Source organism: Microtus ochrogaster, chromosome 8, assembly GCF_000317375.1.
Source record: "Microtus ochrogaster isolate Prairie Vole_2 chromosome 8, MicOch1.0, whole genome shotgun sequence".
NCBI lineage: Eukaryota > Metazoa > Chordata > Mammalia > Rodentia > Cricetidae > Microtus > Microtus ochrogaster.
Window position 1 is genome coordinate 33,941,226 of NC_022015.1, and position 21,961 is coordinate 33,963,186.

The following is a 21,961-nucleotide window of genomic DNA, read 5'->3' on the forward strand; positions in this document are numbered from 1 at the left end:
GGGGCGGAGATGGCAGGGGGGCGTGGCCCTGGTGCCACTCACATCCATCTGGGCGGTGGGTGGGGATTCGGACCGTACCAATTTCCCTGGGGTGGAGGGGACAGCGTGGCCCGGAACACTGTGATAGCTCGGACAGCAAATGTCCTGCGAGACACCGGTCTCCTCTCTCGGACAGTACTCCTGAGATAGTCACTGTTCCGAGGGGACGGGGCCGTCCCGACGTCTCGACATTCTCGGCGGCGGGTTCCTCCCTGTTTTGGCCTCAGTAGTTTCCACCAACGGGCAGGGCAGAAAGTTCCGGAAGAGTGTCGGTGTACTTCCGGGTCGGGGAGCGCGCGGCCGCGGCTGCAGTCCGGCCTAGTTGCGGTCGCGTTCGGACAGAAGCGGGAGCGTCTGGGAGCGTCAGGGAGACGCGAGGTTCCCGGGTAAGTGAGGTAGCCGGTCCGGCCTGGTGTCCCCCGTCGCGTCTGTACGCGCGGTAAACCTACGGTGGCCGTGCGCTTTGTCTGCGGCCTTCGGGGCGGGCGAGGCCTACTTCGCGCTGGCCGTGGGTCGGTCCGGAGGACGGGAGGGCGGCCGAGGCCTCGAGCAAAGCCCCGGGACGCCCGGCTGCGGTCGGGAGGTCCCTGGACGTGGTGCTGGCCACTTGTCTGGTGGTGCGAGAACCTGGCCTGGTGCATGAGAAAGGTGTGACCCCCTAGCTACCTTGTTCTCTGTCCTGATGGCCCTCGTCCGGGTCAGCACCAAATTGTGGTTGGTGTCGCGGTTATCACATTCCTTAGTTCGAAGAGCCCTCGCAGCGGTCTCGAGTAGGCAGCGCTGTTCGCTGGGGGGTTTTACCGTCAGAGTTCCGAGAGATGTAGTCAGTTGTCAGTGGTACATTGCTGCAGAGTGGCAGAGTCAACATTGCTCTGTTAAACCTTCTATATCCTCTGTCCTGTATCTGAGACCCGTGTTGCCCCATCGTATCTTCTAGAGTAGTACTCCACAACAACAACAAAAAAAATCAGTAACGTGTCTGGTCATTTTGGCTCTGAGTTTGAGATTGGGCTTGATTTGCAGCTCAGCAGTTCTTTCTTTCCGTCGACCTCTCGGTTTTCACTCTTTTGGGAAGACTGTTGAGTGAAAACCGCAGGTTGTGGCTCTCAGCACTGAGAGAGAAGCCTAGAGTTGTATGCTGAGGTTCACAGAGTTAGTTAAATAGGTCCTCTTCTCTAAGAACCGGAGCCGTGCTCTGAGTCATCCCATAGGAAAGATGTCACCGTCCTAGACGGGCCATAGCTCTGTATCTCTGTGTCTCAATCTGTCTTTTTATTTAAGAGGCGGTGTTTCACAGGAGTCTGTGGCCAGGACTCTGTTCCAACTTGATAAATTCACCAAGCATCAGGTAAAAGTAAGATAGTGTCGCTTTCCCTTTCACATCCAGTAGCAACGTGTGACCATTGACGTTCAAGTTAGCATGCCCTCATTGTTTAGAGAACATCAGCTCTCTACTGGGCCTTGGCAGTCCTGGCCCTGATCTGGCATTTGTCCATGTAGAGAAGGGTTGCACTTTTCCCTGTACCTTTGAACGTACAGCCCATGTGTTCTCTTGAGGCTGATGGGACAAGTAAGCTTGGACCTGTAGGAACCAGAAGTGAGACCCCTATCTCAAGCCTGTCTTTCAGCGTCTTTATGCCGTGTTTGGGGTTCTTTTTTTTTTTTTTTCTCCTTCCCACTGTGGATACTAGGCTTGGAGAAAGGCATGTACCATGGCATAGGCTGGTGAATTCTTGAATGAATTCCCTGTGGGAAGTGCTTCCTCTGTAAGTGACTGGGGAAAGAGGTGAATATCATTGATGAGGAAAGACCATGTACATGGATAGGTTCTTATTTGGGAAAACCAAAGTTTGAGAGCTTGGTACACAAGGAAGGTCATGTCTAATGACACTTACGAAGTCTTTTATCCAGGTATTCCACATCGTTGTTAACAGTGGCTTGCTAGGGAGGACTAGTAGGTGTTCCCACAGAGAAGTCAGGAGAGGGAAAGCCCCAGCATCTTCTGCCTTTCAGCCTAGGCCACCGGAATGCCATAGTCCCTAGGAACTTCATTTGAGTTTTATAATCTGATGGTAGCCAGCTGAGCAGAGGCCAGAGGGCCAGCATTGGCCAGTAGTGACGTGCCCACTTGGTGGCAGCAAGCAAATGGGCTACTCCTCACTGTAGTCCTTGTGATGGCCTGCTCTCAGTTGAAAAGCACTGCTCTGTCTCAGCTCAGAGGTCCATTTGACTCATCTTTAGGACTTTACAGGAATGCTCAAGTGAAAATTTTGCTAGTCCTTAGGACTTAAAGTCTTGTTTTTTAATCTTGTTCTGGAAATGAGTCACTTTTCTTTGTATGAGGATATTAGTATCTTGTATTATAAAAACATTTTATATCTTTATTGTTTTTGTTTTGTTTTTAGCTCTGCCCATCTTAGAACTCACTCTGTAAACCAGGCTGGGGCTTGAACTCAAGAGATCCACCTACCTCTGCCTGCTGAATACTGGGATTAAAGACATACACCACCACTGCCCAGCTATATGTTTTTATTTTAATTTTTTTAATATTTATTTATTTGTTAGGTATACAATATTCTGTCTGTGTGTGTGTCTGCAGGCCAGAAGAAGGCACCAGACCTCATTACAGATGGTTGTAAGCCACCATGTGATTGCTGGGAATTGAACTCAGGACCTTTGGAAGAGCAGGCAATGCTCTTAACCACTGAGCCATCTCTCCAGCCCATGTTTTTATTTTTTTATATTTGCAAATAGCTTTATGGCTAGGATCCTGTGTATTACGTCTCACAGATAAAATTACACATGTGTGGCGATGCTCGAGGCACCAGGGAAGTTACCTTTCAGAGGAGACTCTGTAGCCAAGGAAGTTAGGAGTTATTTGGCTCTGGTCTCTTTCAGAGGTGAACTCCAATGTGTAGACATGGATGACGACAGTTTGGATGAGCATGTGGCTCACAGCCCTGGACCAGATGGACCCTCACGAGTTGGCCCCGCAGAACTGACCAGTGATGCTGGTAAGTCCCCACTGTTGGCAGGGTGTCTGCAGAGGATTAGCACTTGATACTTTCTCCAGGTTGCTACTTTTTCCAGGTTGGTTGCTCCCCTTGGAAGCTTGAATGTCAGCTTTCACTTTTAACCTTTACAAAAAAACTTTTGAGGGGCTGGAGGAATGGCCTGGTGCTTAAGAGCAGTTGACTGCTCTTCCAGAGGACCCGGATTTAATTCCCAGCACCCACATGGCAGCTCACAACTGTCTATAACTCCAGTGACAGGATACGACACCCTCACATAGACATGAATGCAGACAAAACACCAGTGCACATGAAAATAAAATTAAGATCTTTTTTTTCCGAAGACAGCGTTTTCATGTTTAGCTTTGGAGCCTGTCCTAGAATTCACTCTGTAGATAAGGCTGGCCTCAAACTCAGAGAGATCGCCTGTTTCTGCCTCCTTAGTTCCTGAGTGCTGAGATTAAAGACATACATCACAACTACCCAGCTAAATTAAATAAAATCTTTTAAAAATAAATCGTTAACTAAGTTATAGATACATTCGTTCTTTTTGTCTTTTTGTTTGGCTTTTTTGTATTGTCTTGTTTTTGAAATGGTGTCTGTGTGGTCCAGACTGTCCTTGAACTTTAAGACTTACTGTGATCAGCCCACCTCAATCTCCCAAATGGCTTGTAGATTGTGGTAAAACCACAATCAAGTCATTGTGGGTTTTTTGTTTTTTTGTTTTGTGGGGGAGGAGGTATTAGGGATGGAACCTAAGGCCTTGTGCATGCTTGGTAAGAAAGAGTCTACTGCTGAGCTGTAATCTGTTTTTTGAAATAGGATCTTGCTATGTAGCATAGGCTGGCCTTGAACAGCAATCCTTTAGACTATAGGGATTACATTTTGTTTGTTCGTTTTTGTTTTTGATTGGTTTCATGTATCCCATTCTGGCCTTTGACTTGATGTATATGTAAGGATAATCTTGAGCTCCTGATTCTTCTGCCTCTACCTCTCAAAGTGCTAGGGTAACAGATGTGTACCACTGTACCCAGTTTTGTGTGGTGCTGGAGATAGAAACCTGAGGCTTTATCATGCTGGGCACACTCTACCAGCTGAGCTGTATTCCAAGCCACTGTGTCTTATTTTTAATACAGACAGCATAAGTGCAGAGTAAGAGGACTCATTTGCCCATCATATGCCTCTCTAACATCTCCACCCCCGCTCTGGTAGCCTGACAGTCCTTATAGTTACCTGTCCATTCCTAGAGCAGTTCTGGCCCTTTGATGCTTGGTTTGTGATGATGCCCTCACAGGCCTGTGCTTTTCACTTTGTGATCTAGAAGAAAGCAGCAATGGCCACAGTGGAGACTCTGAAGATGATACAGGTAGTGAGCATGAAGATGACACAGATGGGGAGGACACAGAGGGTCTGTCTGAGGAAGAAGACCCAGAAGATAGATCTGGTAAGATGGTTGGCATTTGAGCCAGTCCCCATGAATTTCCTAGTGAGGAGACAGCTTACGTTAGACCATCCACAGCCGTCCACAGTGGTTGTCACCACTGGAACAACTGACTCCTGCTACAGTTTTTAGTGCTTTTAGGTTTTTTCCCCCCTTTTAATTTTTCAAGACAGGGTTTCTCTGTGTAGCCTTCGCTGTCCTGGAACTCACTCTGTAGACCAGGCTGGGCTTGAACTCAAAAGATTCTCATCTGCCTCTGCCTCCTGAGTGCTGGGATTAAAGGTGTGTGCCACCACTGCTTATCTGTAGTTTTTAGTTTTGAAGTTTAGTTTAGTGATAGGATCCTGTGGGTATCTCTTCTGGGAGAGACAGAACATTGACCGGCATAAACTGTGGGATGATCTGGATAGACTGGAGTTCTAAGATGGTGAGCAGGAGGTCTTGGTAGCCCCTGCTTATCTCACAAGGGCCAGTTACTAGCATTATCCATGTCTGGGACAGCTTAACATGCCATAAAGGGCATACAGCCTGGGACCTCCTTTAGGACATAGCGTGTTAGTCCCCATCTTGTGGCTTGTTCAACAAGCTCATTGTATAGCACTATTAAGAAATCCCAGGCTTATGTACACTGGTGAAAGTTTGTAACTTTAAACTTCTGCAAAGAACAGTGCTTGAATGGCACACCTCTGAAAAGCCTTCATGGCCACCCTGGCTAAGGGCAGCCTATGAGGACTCTATGTGGTTGGTTTGGCCCCACCCACCTATGGCCACCTTTTTCAAAGTGTCTTAGTTGGGGTTTCTATTGCTGAAATAAAATACCATGTCCAGAAGCAACCTGGGGAAGAAACGGTTTAATTTCATCTTATGGTTTGTAATCTATCATCTAAGGATGTCAGGTCAGAAACTCAAGTCAGTAACTTATTTATAAAAGGATATGGAGGCCGGGTGGTGGTGGCGCACGCCTTTAATCCCAGCACTCGGGAGGCAGAAGCAGGCGGATCTCTGTGAGTTCGAGATCAGCCTGGTCTACAAGAGCTAGTTCCAGGAGAGGCTCCAAAGCCACAGAGAAACCCTGTCTCGAAAAACCAAAAAAAAAAAAAAAAAAAAAAAAAAAAAAAAAAAGAAAGAAAATAAAAGGATATGGAGAAATGCTGTTTACTGGCTTGTTCGCTAGAGTTGGTTCAGTCTGCTTTCTTATAGCAGGCAGGACAACCAGCCCAGAGGTGACACTCCCCACAGTGAACTGAGCCCTTCCACATCATCAATAAAGAAAATGCCCCACAGTCTTGTCCATAGGACAGTCTGGTCAGACATTTTCTCAACTGAGGTTCTCTCTTCCCAAATGAATCTGGCTTGTGTCAAGTTGACATAAAACTAACCAACACACAAGCAAAGGGCTCAATTGGACCAGAATTCTGGTCTCTTCAGGTTTCCTTCTGACGTGGTCCTGAAGCCAGGAGGTCACAATCCCAAAGTACCTACTATCACCTGGATATCAGCCTTTGATTATATGCCTAAAGCTGTCAATGTTAGAATGTTCCAGAAAGGTAACCATTATAAGTGGGACAGTACTCATCATAAAGGAGTAGAACTGATTGGTAACTTTGTAATTATACTGACTGCCTCACTCTATAGCCAAAGCTGGCCTCAAATTCTTGGCAATTTTTCTGCATTAGCCTCCTAAACAACTAGAATTAGAGGCATGTTACTACGATGCCTGGCCAGAGGGGTGTGTGTGCTGTTGTAATTCTGAGTGTAGACTAGAGAGTGTGTCTGTCCTTGGTTAAAGTCACAGATGTACCTGTTCCAGCACTGAGGTAGGCTTGTCCTATTCTCAGCTGGACCGTCAGAGCAGGCGGCACCAGAAACTGATTATAGACGAGATTGGAGGCGGGACTCACTGAGCCAGGATTCCTGGTATTCCAGAGCTCATCATCCAGTGGTAGAGACCAGCTGTAGAGCAGCAATCAGGGATAGATGCCCAGAGTGTGATACTGGGGATGTGAGGAACTTCAACAGTTGGACGTAAAAAGGTTTTAGGGAAAGACATATCTAAGCCACAGCTTAATGGGCAGGAGCTAACCATATGCCTTTCTCACAGAAACAGAAAAGTAGCTAAAACAGTATCCAAGGGAGGTGCCAACAAGTGCTAGTACCAACAGTGTAGTAGGCAGTTAGCCTGGAAACCAGGTGCTTCTAAAGATAGCATCTCCGAGAACGCCAGGGCGCAAATACCAGTGTCCATTCTGGAAAGAGATAGGATTGGTGAGCAGAGAACAGAAGGGCTGTCTTAGAATAGAATCTTTGGGCTGGTTGGTAGTGGCGCACGCCTTTAATCCCAGCACTTGGGAGGCAGGCGGATCTCTGTGAGTTCAAGGTTAACCTGGTCTATAAGAGCTAGTGCCAGGACAGGCTCCAAAGCTACCAGAGAAACCCTGTCTCAAAACACCAAAAAAGAATAGAGAGAATCTCAATTGAGAAAAATGTCCCACCATTGTGGAGGTTGGGCTGGGAGCAGAGTATTGATTGGTGAGGAACAGATGATGTAGAGCCTGAAGCCTCAGCTGAGCATTGTGAAGGGTAGGAAAAGGCCTATGTGTTCCTAATGCCCGTCTCTGGTTCCCACACTGTGTCCTGCTGCTAAGGTGGACCTGCTTTGCTTCTGTTGGCGTCTTTCCCAATTTGCATAGTATTAATCTCTTAATATCTTGTTCTGAGAAATGAGATGACTGATTCCTCATACTCAGTACCCATGTTTTCTAGCTCTCCCAACGGTGTCAGTTATTGCAGCATGTGTGGATTGTTTTGAGTGAACAGAGCCTTCCTCTGCTCACCAATCCTGTCTCTTTTCAGAATGGACACTGTTTGGGCCCTGGCATTCTTGGAGACTCTGTCCAGGCTAGCTGCTTACTGCACTGTTGATACTAACACGCTTTAGCACTTCCCACGGATATTGTTTTAATTATTTTTCTCAAGGCAATTAATAGAAGACTTCGTTAATATTAATAGAAGTTGGGGCTTACAGTTCAGAGGGTTAGAGCCCAAAGTGGGGAACAGGGTAGTAGGCAGGTAGGCATGGGACTGGAGCAGTAGCTGAGAGCTCACCTTTTGAAATATAACCATGAAGCAGAGAAAGACACTGGGTAATGATGGACGTCTTTTGAAATTTCAAAGCCTGCTCCCAGTAACACATTTCTTCCACTGAGGACACCTCCTAATCCTTCCCTAACAGTTCCACCAACTGGAGAACAAGTTATGATCCATTCTCTTTGAACAACATATTTTAAGGGCATTACTTGACAACCCAAATGAGAGTTCTGTGAGGGAAGCTGCTCAGGTCCTGGGCCGTTTGTACCCTTTTTTTCTTTACCTTCAAGTCAGTAAGGTCTATAGTTCTCAGTGCACAAAACATTGCTTTGTAGACTATGGAAATTGGTCAAAACAAGATGGCCAGCTCCCTACATTCAAATTGCATAAGAAGAATCAAATTACCTGTTTGGATTCTGCTGCCATGAGCTTTTTTTTTTTTTTTTTTTTTTTTTTTAGACAGGGTTTCTCTGTAGCTTTGGAGCCTGTCCTTGAACTAGCTCTTGTAGACTGGGCTGGCCTCACAGAGATCCACCTGCCTCAGCCTCCTGAGTGCTGGGATTAAAGGCGTGCGCCACCACCGCCCGGCTTTACACAGGAAAGCTGAAGTTATATATGTCATTCTGCTTTGTACTTAATATTTCAAAATGTTACGGACATGTCTTTCATCGATTTTCCTCTATGGCATAACAAATGGACACTAACTTAGCTAGGAACAGAGTGTTTATTGTTTGTGTGTTTCCATGGATCAACTGGGTCTTTCTCTTTTCTCTCTTCTCTCTTCTCTTTCCTCTCTCTCTTTTCTTTTCTCTCTCCTCTCCTCTCCTCTCTCTCTCTCCTGGTTTTTCAAGACAGGATTTCTCTGTGTAGCCCTGGCTGTTCTGGAACTTGTTTTGTATGCCAGGCTAGTCTTGAACTCAGAGGTCCTTCTGCTCTGCTTTCCAAGTACTATGATTAAAGGTGTGCTCCACCACCACCTGGCTTCAACTGGCTTCTCTTATTCAGGTATCACTAAGTAGTTTCACAGTGTTAGACAGGCTATGCTTTCTTTCTGAACTTCAATCCTCTTCCAAGCCCCATCTCTGCCTGCATGAAGCCTGTTTACTAGCTGATTGTTGACAGATCATTCTTAGCTATTGGTGTTAGCCCCTCCCTTGGGAGTGCATGAAAATGCTTACCCCTGTGTCCTACCAGGTAGAGACAGAAGGATCACAAGTTTGGAGTCATCTTCATCTACATAGTCGGTTTGGGATACATGAGACCCTTTCTCACTTTCTCAAAAAAAAAAAAAAAAAAAAAAGAACAATAAGAGCTGGTGGATTAGAGTGCTTGCCACCAAGCCTGATAGCTTGAGTTCAATCCCTGAAATTCACATGGTAGGAGAGAAACAATTCCTATAACTTACCCTCATCTTGCCCAATAAGTAAACAGTTTCTCCCTCCTTCCTTCCTTCCTTCCTTTCTTCCTTCCTTCCTTCCTTCCTTCCTTCCTTCCTTCCTTCCTTATCCTTTTAAAAGAGCTCACCTGGTGGGATTTCAACCAGCCAAAGATAGTTCTTTTTTGTGGATTGGCAGCAGGGCATGGAGAAGGGCAGCCTAGTACCTTTGCTAACCCACCCACCTACTCACAAAGAACTGAAGTGCATGCCCTCTATCGCAGCACTTGGGTGGCAGAGGTGGGCAGATCTCAGTGAGTTTGAGGCCAGCCTGGTCTACAGCCAAGACAGTCAAAGAAACACAGAGAAACCCTGACTCAAAAACAAAAAACAAAACAAACAAAAGGAACCAAATTCTGAGGCCTAGTGAGAATCTGCTTCTCTGGTCCCTGTGATTTATGTGTTTAGTAGTTCACAGAGGGATGTTGCTAGCTTTGTATTGAATGCATCTTCAATGTTCCACTGGCTAGGCCTCTGCCTCATACTGCTGTAAAATTGACCACATCTTTTATAGCCATTGACCCAGTTAGGATCTTCTGGCAGTATTCTACAAGGAAGGAGGAGATGCCCAAGAAGGAGGTCACATCTGATTGCAGATATTTGTTGTCCTTGTGTTGAAAGACTTGTGCAGCCATGCAAGGGTTATTGTTCCAAGGTGGCATTCCTAGAGGTTTAGTCAGTAGTTTGTCATGTGGTGTGTTCATCCCAGGTCCCCCAAAGCTAAGAACTGAGGACTAAACCCAGGACCTTGCACTTCCTAAGCAAGTGCTCTAATGCTGAGTTAAATCCCCATCCCCTGGTGGCTTAGTTGCTAGCTCCATCTTCTCTGAATCCTGTGCTAAGTCCTGACACCTAACTTCTTGGATGCTCTGTCTTTATTCTGAAGCTCAGGTGTTAGAACTTAGTGTAATTACTTAGCCAGTATCCCTGTTCCCTTAGCTCAGAGCAGCTTTGGTCAAAGAGGCTTTGGGTGAGGAGACATGGTTAGCTTAACTATTCAGAGTGGGCACTTTGTAGAGTGTAGCCTTGCAAGTAGATGGGAGGCATGTCCTGAGAGGAGCTGGGATTCTGACGAGAGGCTGGTTTCCTGAGCACATCTTGGGTCTGCTCAAGGCCAGTCCTTAAGTATGCACTCGTACCTATACTTACTAAAAGTTTAATATTTCTCTTCACCCAAGGTTCTGAAGATTCAGAAGATGGCGTAGAAATGGCAGCGGCAGCAGTGGAGACTCAAAGGAAGCTCGAAGCTAGCAGTGCACCCAATTCTGATGATGATGCAGAGAGCTGCCCCATTTGCCTCAATGCATTCAGAGACCAGGCTGTGGGCACCCCAGAGACATGTGCCCACTATTTCTGCTTGGACTGCATCATTGAGTGGTCCAGGGTGAGCTGGCTTTACACTGTGCTACTACTACCTATAATAAGTAGGCCTGGGCTACTCCTACCTGTAATGACTAGGCCTGATTCTCTACAGTAAAGCTGAACCTAGGACTGAGTCCTGGGCCCTCAGTGCTGTCTGGGAAGGCTTACTCTTGGGGTATGTCTATGGATGGTGGGGCTCCTGAGAGGAGGACTCTGGATTTTCTGAGGGTCAGGACACAAATCCTGAGGCCACCTCACATAGTGTGAGACAACCTCTTTAGATACTAAAATACTACGTGGGATTACTCAGTTCTGACAGTCAGTAATGAAGAGACAAAATTGTGTCAGCTGCCTATCTCCCCCATGAACTTTCAGGAGCATTGCCTGACTCTTCTCCCACTGGCAAAGAGCTATATGTATGCATAGGTATGTGGTGTGTGCCTGTACTTACATGTAGTTGCTAAAGGATGCCATGTATTCTGCTCTGTCAGGCTGGCCTTGAACTCATAGAGATCCGCCTCCTCTGCCTCCCTAGTGCTGGGATTAAAGGTGTGCACTGCCATCACCGCCCAGCATCTTATTCCTTTTGAGACAGGATGTATTACTGAAGTTAGAGCTAGATCAGCAGCCAGTAAGCCCCAGAAGTTCTCTCATATTCCATGGAACCAATAAGAGGAATTTTTAAATTTTTTTGAGACATAACTCTCTGTAGATCAGGCTGGTCTCAAATTCACAATCCTCCTGCCTCCCACATGCTGGATAATGGGTAGGTACTCTAACATTTAGCTTGAAATTGCTGATTGTTAAATTCTTTTTTTTTTTTTTTTTAAGATTTATTTATTTATTATGTACACAGTGTTCAGCCTCCATGTATGCCTGCAGGCCAGAAGAGGGCGCCGGATCTCATTACAGATGGCTGTGAGCCACCATGTGGGTTGCTGGGAATTGAACTCAGGACCTCTGGAAGAGCAGTCAGTGCTCTTAACCTCTGAGCCATCTCTCCAGCCCCTAAATTCTTTATTTGGAGATAGTAATGATAAGTGAAGGTGATTCTGCAATATTCTGATGTGATCTTTATTTCTTACAGAATGCCAACTCCTGTCCAGTTGATCGAACAATATTTAAATGTATTTGTATTCGAGCCCAGTTTAATGGTAAAATCTTAAAGAAGGTAAGTGTTGTTACTGCCTACTCCTGCTTGTGTCCTCGTAGGAAGGAACATGATCTTAAGTGGTGATTTGCTTTTCTCAGTGGGGAGGCTGTCAGTTTAATTAAGCTTTAAAAGGAGTAACTGAAGCACACATTTTGGCCCTGAGCTTTGCTCAAGGCTAGTAGGGCTGTCCATATTTTCTGGTGCACAGGCGTCATGGTGAAGATGTTAAAGTTTTTGGGCTTCTATTTCTCACCCCCTCTTATTACACAGCTTCTGTTGGCCTGTCTCCTTATGAGTTAAAGTCATGGTATTGCACTCGGATAGGTCAAAGAACCATGGGAGCTAAAATGTAGAAAGTACTATACTGATAGAAAGAGAGGTGTTTCCTCCTCTCTCACAGAAGGCCTTGGCATATTTATTATTTATTGTCCTCTTCTATCCCCCCTTCTCTATCCTTTTCTTTTTTCTTTCTTCCTTCCATCCCTTTCTTTTTCTTGTCTCTCTTTCTCTTTCCTTTCTGTCCCTCCCCTTTTTTCTCTCTTCTTTCTTCTTCCCTCTCTTCCTCCTTTCATCCTTTACGTGGATCTCTGTAACCCTGGCTGTCCTGGAATTCATTATGTAGACCAAACTGACCTCAAACTCAGATTCTCTTGCCTCTCTCCCAAGTGCTGGAGTCAAAGATGTGTGTCTGGTCCTTCGTGGAGCTCTTTTACCTGCCCTGCATTGGAGAGAAAACAAGTCACCATATGTCTTAGTTAGGGTTTCTGTTGCTGCGACAAAATGTGACCAAAACACAAGTTGGGGAAGAAAAGCTTTCTTTGGCTTATACTTCCTCATCACTGTTCATTATTGAAGGAGGTCAGGAAAGGAACTCAAAACAGGTGGGAATCTGGAAGCAGAAGCTGATGCAGAGGCCATGGAGGAGTGCTGCCTACTGACTTGTTTTTCATGGCTTGCTCAGACTGTTTTCTTATAGAACCCAGGACCACTAACCCAGGGGTGGCACACTACCTACTACAGTGGGTTGGCAAGAAGATGCCATCCAGTCTTTGCTCATAGGCCTATCTGGTAGGGATATTTTCTCAGTTGAGATTTTCTTTTCTAAAATGATGCCATCTTAAGTCAAGTTGCCATAAAACTAGCCAGCCTTAGAGCCCAAGTAGATCTTGGACCAGTGGTTTTACTCTAGATTAGGAACATGTTGTCCTTTGAATTGACCGCTCAGATTCTGAGGGTACAACATTCAGTGACCAGCAGTTCTGTCTTCAGATTCCAGTGGAGAACACTAGAGCCTGTGAGGATGAAGAGGCTGATGAGGAAGACCCCACCTTTTGTGAGGTGTGTGGCAGGAGTGACCGTGAGGACCGACTTCTGCTCTGTGATGGCTGTGATGCTGGGTAAGGGTGATGGTGCCTTCTACCTACCTTGCAGGCTGTTAAATTGGTCAGAAGAGCAGGGTGGAAAGTACTGAGGGTTCCACTGTGGTGTAGAGTTCTAGTAGGTCACTGGCTCTTCAGTGGTAACCCTGATACCTCTCATGGCTCTTGTATCTACACCTCTTTGAGGCTGCTCAAAGGCCATACAGGATATCAAAACCAAAGAAAAGAAAGACAGGAGAGTGGGCTTGCCTTAGGAGAGAGGGCAGGCAGGCTAAAGGGTTGCTTTGGGGACTGCCTCATCTTGCATCTTTTTTTACTATTATTCTTTTCAGTATGTGTGTGGTCTGCATGTGGATGTGTGCATGTGAGTGCAGGTATCTGTGGAAGCCACAGGTATTGGATCACCCTTGAGCTGGAATTATAGATGGGTGTAAGTTGCCTGAAGTGGGAGTCTTGTACCCTGCAAGAGCAATATATGGTTTTAACTGCTGAGTTCTCTCTCCATCCTCCTTTTCTGTATACTTGAAGTCGCTCTGTCATTCACAGCACAGTAGGAGAGTCAAGAATATCTACTGAGCCACCTCTCCAGCCCCAGCACTGTACCTCTTGTTCCCATAGGTACCACATGGAGTGTTTGGACCCTCCTCTACTGTGTGCTTATGACCCTGTCTTCTGGGGCCCTGCTGGTGTTCTTTGCTCGCTGTTTGATCTCTTTGAGTTAAGCTCCTCAGATCTTGCTGGATCTTTGGCTGTTGGTTAAAAAGGGTTTTCTGCTATAAAATCGTGACCAAGAGTTAATAGAAAGAATACTCTTCCCCAATGATGAGGCTGGTCAATCTGAATGTTCCCTAGGGCAGGAAATAGCAGTGCCAAGGTTTGTGCAAGAGGCTTTCTACCATCCAGGCTGGAAGCTGGGGGCTGTTTTCTGAGCTTGCCTTCACTCTGCTTTCATGGGAGTTCTGTGCTGCCATTTGCACTGACTCCACTGGCTGTGCCTGCGTGCGTGGTGTTTACCACAGGAACTGAGTTACAGCATCTCAAAGCATGAAGGCACAGGGAACTCCTCCTCCCTCCCATGCCTGTGGAAATGTGGATGGTGCACTGGATACTTCACAGCAGTACTTGGGCCTTCCTGCCCCACATTGCTGACACACCGTGGACTTGGTCTCCCTCCTTCAGTGCTGGTGCTCCATGCACTTGATGTCCCTTCTTCTGGAATTGTTTGAATGCATGTTTTGCTACAACTTCCTGAATGTCTGCCTTACTGAGTGTAACTCTTCGAGAGTCCTGCAAGCATCCACAGCCTCTTCCCTCTTAGTTTTTGTATTTATTTATTTAGTTTAAGACAAGGTCTGAATATAGCTGTGGCTGGCCTGGAATTGGCTATGTAAACCGGGTTTTTCTGCCTCTGCCTTTGAGTCCTGGAATTAAAAGCATCTTGACTGGCTTGTTTTATTTATGAGAATACTCTTCTTGTTGCCCAGATCAGGTTCCAACTACTCTACTAAGCTAGAACCTTCCACGCTGACATTTTTTTTCCCCCTGGTTTTTTGAGACTGGGTTTCTCTGTAGCTTTGGAGCCTGTCCTGGAACTAGCTCTTGTAGACTGGGCTGGCCTCACAGAGATCCACCTGCCTCAGCCTCCTGAGTGCTGGGATTAAAGGCATGCGCCACCACCGCCTGGCCCACACCAGCTCTAGTGCTGAGATTACAAATGTGCACTTCCACACCTAGCTCTATTAACTTTTTTTTTTGAGGTAGGAATTTAAACTGGCCATAAACTGCAGGCCAGGTTGTGCAACAGTTCTCTTCTCTGCTGCAGGAACAGTAGATGTGAAGTACTATGCCTGAGTCTGTTCATTCTGTAAATCTGTTTGTTTCTAGTCACGGTAACTTTGATCAGGAGTTTCTGGGGATTTTTCTATCTTCATTAAGATTCTATTTTTTAACAAGAGTTATCCTTGTAAATCTCATTGATTTATATATTTCACTTAACATATACAACAGTACAAGCATTAAAGTCGTGTTAGATCTAAAATTAACATGCATTAGTAATTCTCATACTTTGAAGCACCTAAATACTATTGACTTTTTTTTTGTTTTTTGTTTGTTTGTTTTGTTTTTTGAGACCGGGTTTCTCTGTAGCTTTGGAGCCTGTCCTGGAACTAGCTCTTGTACACCAGGTTGCCCTTGAACTCACAGAGATCCACCTGCTTCTGAGTTCTCTGTATCTTAATAGTTGAGTTTCAGTTCACAAGTCTAAAATTTCTCATTCATTTTGACATGGAATCACAAGGCTTTCTACAGATGCTTTGGTTTATGAGCATGTGTATATTCTTTGATACTTTGCAAAATAAAGATTTTTTTTTTGTTGTTTTTTGAGGCAGGGTTTCTTTGTGTAGCCCTGACTGTCCTGAAAGTCATTCTGAAGACCAGGTTGAACTCGAACTCAGAGATCTAAATATCTACCTAAATATCTGATAGTCTTTTTTTTTAAAAAAATATTTATTTATTATGTATACAATATTCTTTCTATGTGTATGCCTACAGGCCAGAAGAGGGCACCAGATCTCATTACAGATGGTTGTGAGCCACCATGTGGTTAGTGGGAATCGAACTCGGGACCTTTGGAAGAACAGGCAATGCTCTTAACTGTTGAGCCATCTCTCCAGCCCCATAAAGATTGTTTTTGAGTTTAAAGAATTATGGTTCACTTTAAAGGCATGTTCACAGGGAGACAGGAGAAAGTGGGGGAAGATCTTAGGATAGAACTTACTTGGGTTTCCTTATGACTTTTCAGGCTTTGTGTTTTTATATGATGTATTCTGGAGAAGTAGGCCACCTCTCTTATGTGTGATACCCCAGTGAGTGTCACATGCGTGACTGTTCCTTGTGGAGTTGGGTTTTCTCTGGTTCAGTCCTGTGGTCATGACAGGGTAGTTACGTCAAATTGAATTCATGGTTGGAATTTCAGAAAACAGCTTTGATTGGCTTGTGCATCCGTGCTTACTTCAGGGCCACTTGTGTATTCTGCTATGTAGAAAAGTAAAAGGTTATGACTAAGAGTTGGTTTAGGCCTTAAGAGTGCTTATTCAAACTCTTGCAGAGGACCTGCATTTGGTTCCCAGGTTTATAACCACCTATGTAGTTTATAACCACCCATAACTCCCAGGCATTTTGTACATAATATAAATCTTAAAAAAAAGAAAACCTTTTTTTTTTTTTTTTTTTTTTTTTTTTTGGTTTTTCGAGACAGGGTTTCTCTATGGCTTTGGAGCCTGTCCTGGCACTAGCTCTGTAGACCAGGCTGGTCTCAAACTCACAGAGATCCGCCTGCCTCTGCCTCCCGAGTGCTGGGATTAAAGGCGTGCGCCACCATCACCCGGCGAAAACATTTTTTTAAAAGGAAAGAAAGATAGAAGGTGCTAGCACAGCACTACCCAAAATTTATTTAGAGAAACTTGATGGAAACAATTTAAGAAAAAGACCTGAAGCCAGACGTGGTGTCTCACACCTTTAATCACACACTCTGAGTTCTAGAACAGCCAGGGCTACATAGTATGATCCTGTCTGAAAAAAATCAAAGGACAGGGGCAGAGAAAATCATAGGATGAGGTAGAGGTAGGAGGGCTTCTTAGGGTGCCGTCTTGAAAAGCCTGTAGCTTAGCTCTTGGAAGCCCTCCATGCCTTGTCCTTGAGGGTCCCCCCCCCCAAAGATTTATTTATTTATTATGTGTACAATGTTCTGCCTGCATGTATGCCTGCAGGCCAGAAGAGGGCACCAGATCACATTATAGATGTTTGTGAGCCGCCATGTGGTTGCTGGGAATTGAACTCAGGACCTCTGAAAGAGCAGCCAGTGTTCTTAACCTCTGAGCCACCTCTCCAACCCCGGCACTGTACCTCTTGTTCCCATAGGTACCACATGGAGTGTTTGGACCCTCCTCTCCAGGAGGTACCTGTGGATGAATGGTTCTGCCCAGAGTGTGCGGCCCCTGGTGTTGCTCCTACTCATGGTAATGTGCTATCCTTTATTTGGGTCTCTCTTATTGTCAGTTTTAGAGAAGGACCATGGAGAAAATCTGGACTTGTTATAAAGACAACCTCCATCAGGGAGAGGGCTTTCTGTGGACCCGTAGGTAGGAGCTTTGGAGGCCATGGCAGGTTGTCTTTTTATTTTATTTTTTACTGATTTTGTGGGGGTTTATTTTGTTTTTGTTTTGTTTTGTTTAATTTTTTCTTTGTATTTTAAAGTATTGTTTGTTTGTTTTATTGTTATTTGGTTTAGTTTTGTTTTAAGACAGAGTCTCTCTGTATAGCTGTGACTGCCCTGGAACTTTATTCTGTAGACCAGGCTGGCCTTGAACTCTCAAAGATCCTCCTTTTTCTGCCTCCTAAGTGCTGGGATTAACAGATTGTTAACTGGGGGCTTTCAGTTCTAAAGGTCTGTGAGGGAAAGCCTACACATGACCCAGAAGCCTGTGACTCTCTTCCAAGATGCAGCTCCTGTGAGTGATGAGGAGGTCTCCCTGCTACTGGCTGACGTAGTGCCTACTACCAGCAGGCTTCGGCCTCGAGTAGTCAGGACCCGGGCCATCGCTAGGACACGGCAGAGTGAGAGAGTGAGGGCAACTGTGAACCGGAACCGGATCTCCTCTGCCAGAAGGGTCCAGGTAGGTGGCTGACATTAGGCTGGGGCAATGCAGGGTGGTCTCTGGACTTGGGAACTGGACTGAAGAGGTTCCGCTGGCAAAGAGCCCATACCATTCTCATATGCCAGGCCTAGCATGCATGCACTCAGTCTGCCAAGAAAGCAGGTGAGTGTATTGAAGACACTGTACTTCACCTATGTGCCAGCAGGACCAGGAACTGCCTTATTAGAGGCTTTGATGGATAGGATGATGATTTGGGGAAATTTATTGTAGTGTGAAAAAGGCCAGTCACTGGCTCTTCCTCATGTCTGGCTACTGGCACTCAATGTTAGATGTCTGAGGACTCATTTCTGTGTACTGAGGAAGCTTAGAAGTTATTTCTATGGGCCAGGTAGTAGTGGCGCACTCCTTTAATCCCAGCACTCGGGAGGCAAAGGCAGGTGAATCCCTGTGAGTTCGAGGCCAGCCTGGTCTACAAGAGCTAGTTCCAGGACAGCTAGGACTGTTACACAGGGAAACCCTGTCTCGAAAAAAAAAAAAGTTCTCTTTATGAAGTCATATTCCCGTGGTCAGTATAGTGACATCATGGTCCATGTTCTAAATGGGTTGCAGGACTGGGAACTATCTCCTGTCCCATGCCCTGACTCTGTAATCTCTACTTTTGCACTTCAGTCTCAGCTCATGCTTGCTGTTCCTCTTTTGCTTTGTGCTCTAGATGCAGGGCAGTGTTGGGGGCTGCTATTTCTCACTTACCTCTTTTTTTTCTATGTGCTGGCGCTTTGCCTGTTCCCTGCTAGGCGCTCATCACCATAAACCTGCCTCATTTGGGGCTCTCCTCTTAGATCATACCTGCCTCCTTCTTCCTGCTTAGACCTCCATTTGTTCCTTGATTGCGGCTGAATGCCCTAGTCCATTCTTGCCCTGACTTTTTCCTTCCTAGAAACTCTTCTAGGAACTACTGTCATTGTGACCATGCTGTCCATTCTTGGCAGGAGTGGAGGGAGGTGGTTTCAGTGCCAATCTGTTCTGCCTCTCTGCTCAGTTTGAGCCACATTCAGGGACTGAGAGGGAGTCTGCACTGACACTGTCGACTCACATGGCCCGGCTCAGTGTCCCATCCACGGAAAGGGTGGTCATCCACTGAGTGGCACTGTCCCTTGTATGCAGCATGTGCCAAGGTACCTCATGTCTTCTCTGCTGGATGAAACTATCGAGGCTGTCGCCACTGGTCTGAGCACTGCTGTATACCAGCGTCCCTTGACACCTCGTGTGCCTGCAAAACGGAAAAGGAAGGCAGGTAAGCTGGCATGATGGGCTTGCCTCCCACCATCAGCTCTGTTCTGGGGTCCAGTTGTGTGGTCATTTCTGTAACTTTCTCAACCAAAAGTACAGCACACCTGTCATATATGTGGGTTTCATGCTGACAAGACCATCTAGACTTAGCTAGAGAACACTAAGGAAGAAGAAGCACATCTGGACTGATGGGGACAGATGTGCTAATGTTAATCCCTGATTGAAGTTATATTTAGTGTTGACATGGCTTTTGCATTTTCCTAAACCTACATGTATCTGGAACTAGTATAAACTGTAAGCAAACATTGTGACACATTACAGAGGAGACCTAGAACCCCGACACCAACCTCTACATCCTGATCTTACCGTACTGACCTGACCCCTTCTGTTTCTGTATATTGTTTGATGCTCCTAGTAGGTGCAACTCAGTGTATACTTAGGGATTTCTGCCTCGCTAGGTGGGCCATAATTAATCTTGTAGCCTCCTAAAATTATACTTTATTGGGTTGGCAAAATGGCTCAGTAGGTAAAGGTGCTTGCTCCCAAGCCCAACGACACAAGCAGGTTCCTGGAATCTACCTGGTGGAAAGAGAACTGGAACGTACAAGTTGTTCTTGATAGGCTATGTGTATGGTACACACACGCATAAATAAATTTTAATTAAATTTACTTTCTTGACATCTGTGCACAGGAAAGTGAATGCACCCACTCCCACTTTTAAGTGCATGGTTACAGGTTTGACAGATGATGTCCTTGCCAGAGTATAGGACACTTGGAAGAGAACATGCCCTCCCACTCCACCCAGCGCTTGTGGTGTCATTCTCATCCTTGGCCATCAGTCTGGGTTCTCACAGGATTCAGCCGAAGTCTCTGGGCTTGTTTTGTTTGCTTGCACAGAGCCTTTAGAACATATGCCCCACCATACCTGGCTCAGTTTGTTTCCTTCTAACTTGTTGCTGGTCTTATTTTGGTTATATCTAATTTAGGCGACCTAAGGAGAAACCTATATCTGGGTACCATGCCTTTGGTCCCAGCACGTAGGAGATAAGAGGCAAGTGGGTCTCTAGGAATTTGAGGACTGCCTGATCTACGTAGTGAATTTCAGGCTAGCTATCATTACATAGTGAGACACTGTCTCAAAAAATAAATAAATAAAGTAAATTAAAAAAACAATAAAACTGCAGAAAGTAAGCGATTCACAATTCCATACCCTTAGCTTAGGAATTTTCAGGTGGCTTCTGGCAGAAGAGAGTCAGACAGAGGGTCAGGTCAGTAAGGTAAGATCAGGATGCACAGGTGGCCTCTGAGAGATAACTGCTCTAGTGAATGACCCCACACCCATGCAACTCCAGTTGGACTTGGTGGTTTATTTTTTTTTTTTGGTTTTTTTTTTTTTTGAGACAGGGTTTCTCTGTGGTTTTGGAGCCTGTCCTGGACCAGACTGGTCTCGAACTCACAGAGATCCGCCTGCCTCTGCCTCCCGAGTGCTGGGATTAAAGGCGTGCGCCACCACCGCCCGGCTTGGTGGTTTATTTTTTAAAAAAAAGTTTCTCATGAAGTTTAGAGGGGTTGGGAAATATGAATTGGATCTGGGAGGAGGAGGAGGTGTGAATTTTATCAAAATTATTATAGACATATGAAATTCTCAAAGAACAATATATACTTTTAAAAAGAATAAAGTTGCTGGAAACTTCATGCATGCAGGTAATTTTGCGAACAGATGTTTTCATTTTTTTCCTGGTAGTATGGAAGAGTGAAGAGATTAGATCACCTGCTTTATCCTATGTTTAACTTTAGAAAAAAAAAAATACCAAACTTTCCAACTCAAAATAGTATCTTTTTTTTTTTTTTTTTTTTTTTTTTTTGGTTTTTCGAGACAGGGTTTCTCTGTGGTTTTGAAGCAAAATAGTATCTCTTATGTATATTTGAAAGACCTAGTTACTCTGCATATTATGAATGCATTCTCAGCAGCATTCAAGTTTGGTTTCAGTTTTGCTCACCAGAGGGTGTGTGTGTGTGTGTGTGTGTGTGTGTGTGTGTGTGTGTGTGTGTGTGTGTGTGTTTGCGTTTGCCTGTCTGTCTGTCTTTAGAATCCTCTTCAGGTCAAGAGCAGAGCTTAGAATCCGGAGTTCTGAGCAAGCAGCTGGTCATTGTCTAGGTCAGTGACATGGCTCTTCTTAAGGTCTCCCACCTGCAGCTGAGGTTGATGGTCAGGCTTTCACTTCTGTGTTGCACATCTGTGTCTCCTGCTTGTCATATCACATCCTGCTTCTCGGCCCCGATTGCTAACTCATTTGCTTCATCAAATTATGTAGATTGTGACCAACATTTGATTAAAGGTAGGAGTTTGTTTCCTCTTCAGTCCCAGTGAGGACAGTCAGGCACCCCTCCTTAAGGTTTTTTACTTTCTATGTGTATGAGTGTTTTATCTCTGTGCACCACATGCATGGCTATTGCCTACAAAGGCCAGAAAAAGGTGTTAGGTCTCTTGGAACTGGAGTTACAGTTGTGAGCCCCAAACTGGAATTACAGTTGTGAGTCCTATGTAGGTACTGGGAACTTAACATGGATCCTCTGCAAAAACAACCAGTGCTTTTAACAATGAACCACTTCTTCAGCCTTGGTTGTAGTTTTATTTCTGTGAACTTGTTTCCATATCCCCCTCCCTTTCTTTTTGTAAAACAGATTCTGTCTTTATAGCTCAAGCTGGCCTTAAAACTCACAGCATAGTCTTCCTGCCTTAGCTTCTTGAGTGCTAGGATAGTTTATTTAGGGCACTTGGGGGTGGGAGGGCTAAGAGGCTCAAGGTCATCCTCAGCTACATTGTGAATTTGAGTCCAGCCTACCCTACAAATGAAATTCTGTCTCTAACTAAAATGAAAGTGCTTATTTGAATTAAGACCAAGTCAGATTTGTGTTGGGCTGTGTTTGTTAGCTCCTTCTCTTTGCTCTTCACTGTCTCCTGTCTGCAGACTGTGTGCTTGAGCTTAGACATCTGTCAGGCCTGGGTAGGAGGTTTTATATTTTTGTGTTGCAAGAGCATTCTGGGTCTGTGCCTTTAATCCCAGTACATGGGAGGCAGAGCCAGGCATCTCTCTCTTTTTTTTTT

At 45.3% G+C, this 21,961-nt stretch overlaps 1 protein-coding gene across 2 annotated transcripts in view; it reads left to right on the plus strand.

Annotated features, from left to right (window-relative positions):
* The first annotated feature begins 303 nt into the window (after nt 1-303).
* The window catches only part of Phrf1 (PHD and ring finger domains 1), a 32,219-nt gene continuing 10,561 nt past the window's right edge, over nt 304-21,961 (plus strand). The window contains exons 1-9 of one of the 2 annotated variants that reach the window (XM_013347942.2): nt 304-425; nt 2,938-3,053; nt 4,372-4,494; nt 10,192-10,397; nt 11,463-11,546; nt 12,798-12,925; nt 16,826-16,923; nt 17,405-17,580; nt 18,727-18,856. In XM_013347942.2, the coding sequence (XP_013203396.1) occupies nt 2,960-3,053; nt 4,372-4,494; nt 10,192-10,397; nt 11,463-11,546; nt 12,798-12,925; nt 16,826-16,923; nt 17,405-17,580; nt 18,727-18,856 (1,039 nt within the window). In that variant the 5' untranslated portion in view covers nt 304-425; nt 2,938-2,959. The remainder of the gene's footprint in view (nt 426-2,937; nt 3,054-4,371; nt 4,495-10,191; nt 10,398-11,462; nt 11,547-12,797; nt 12,926-16,825; nt 16,924-17,404; nt 17,581-18,726; nt 18,857-21,961) is intronic. The other variant, XM_013347943.2, reaches the window with a different exon arrangement.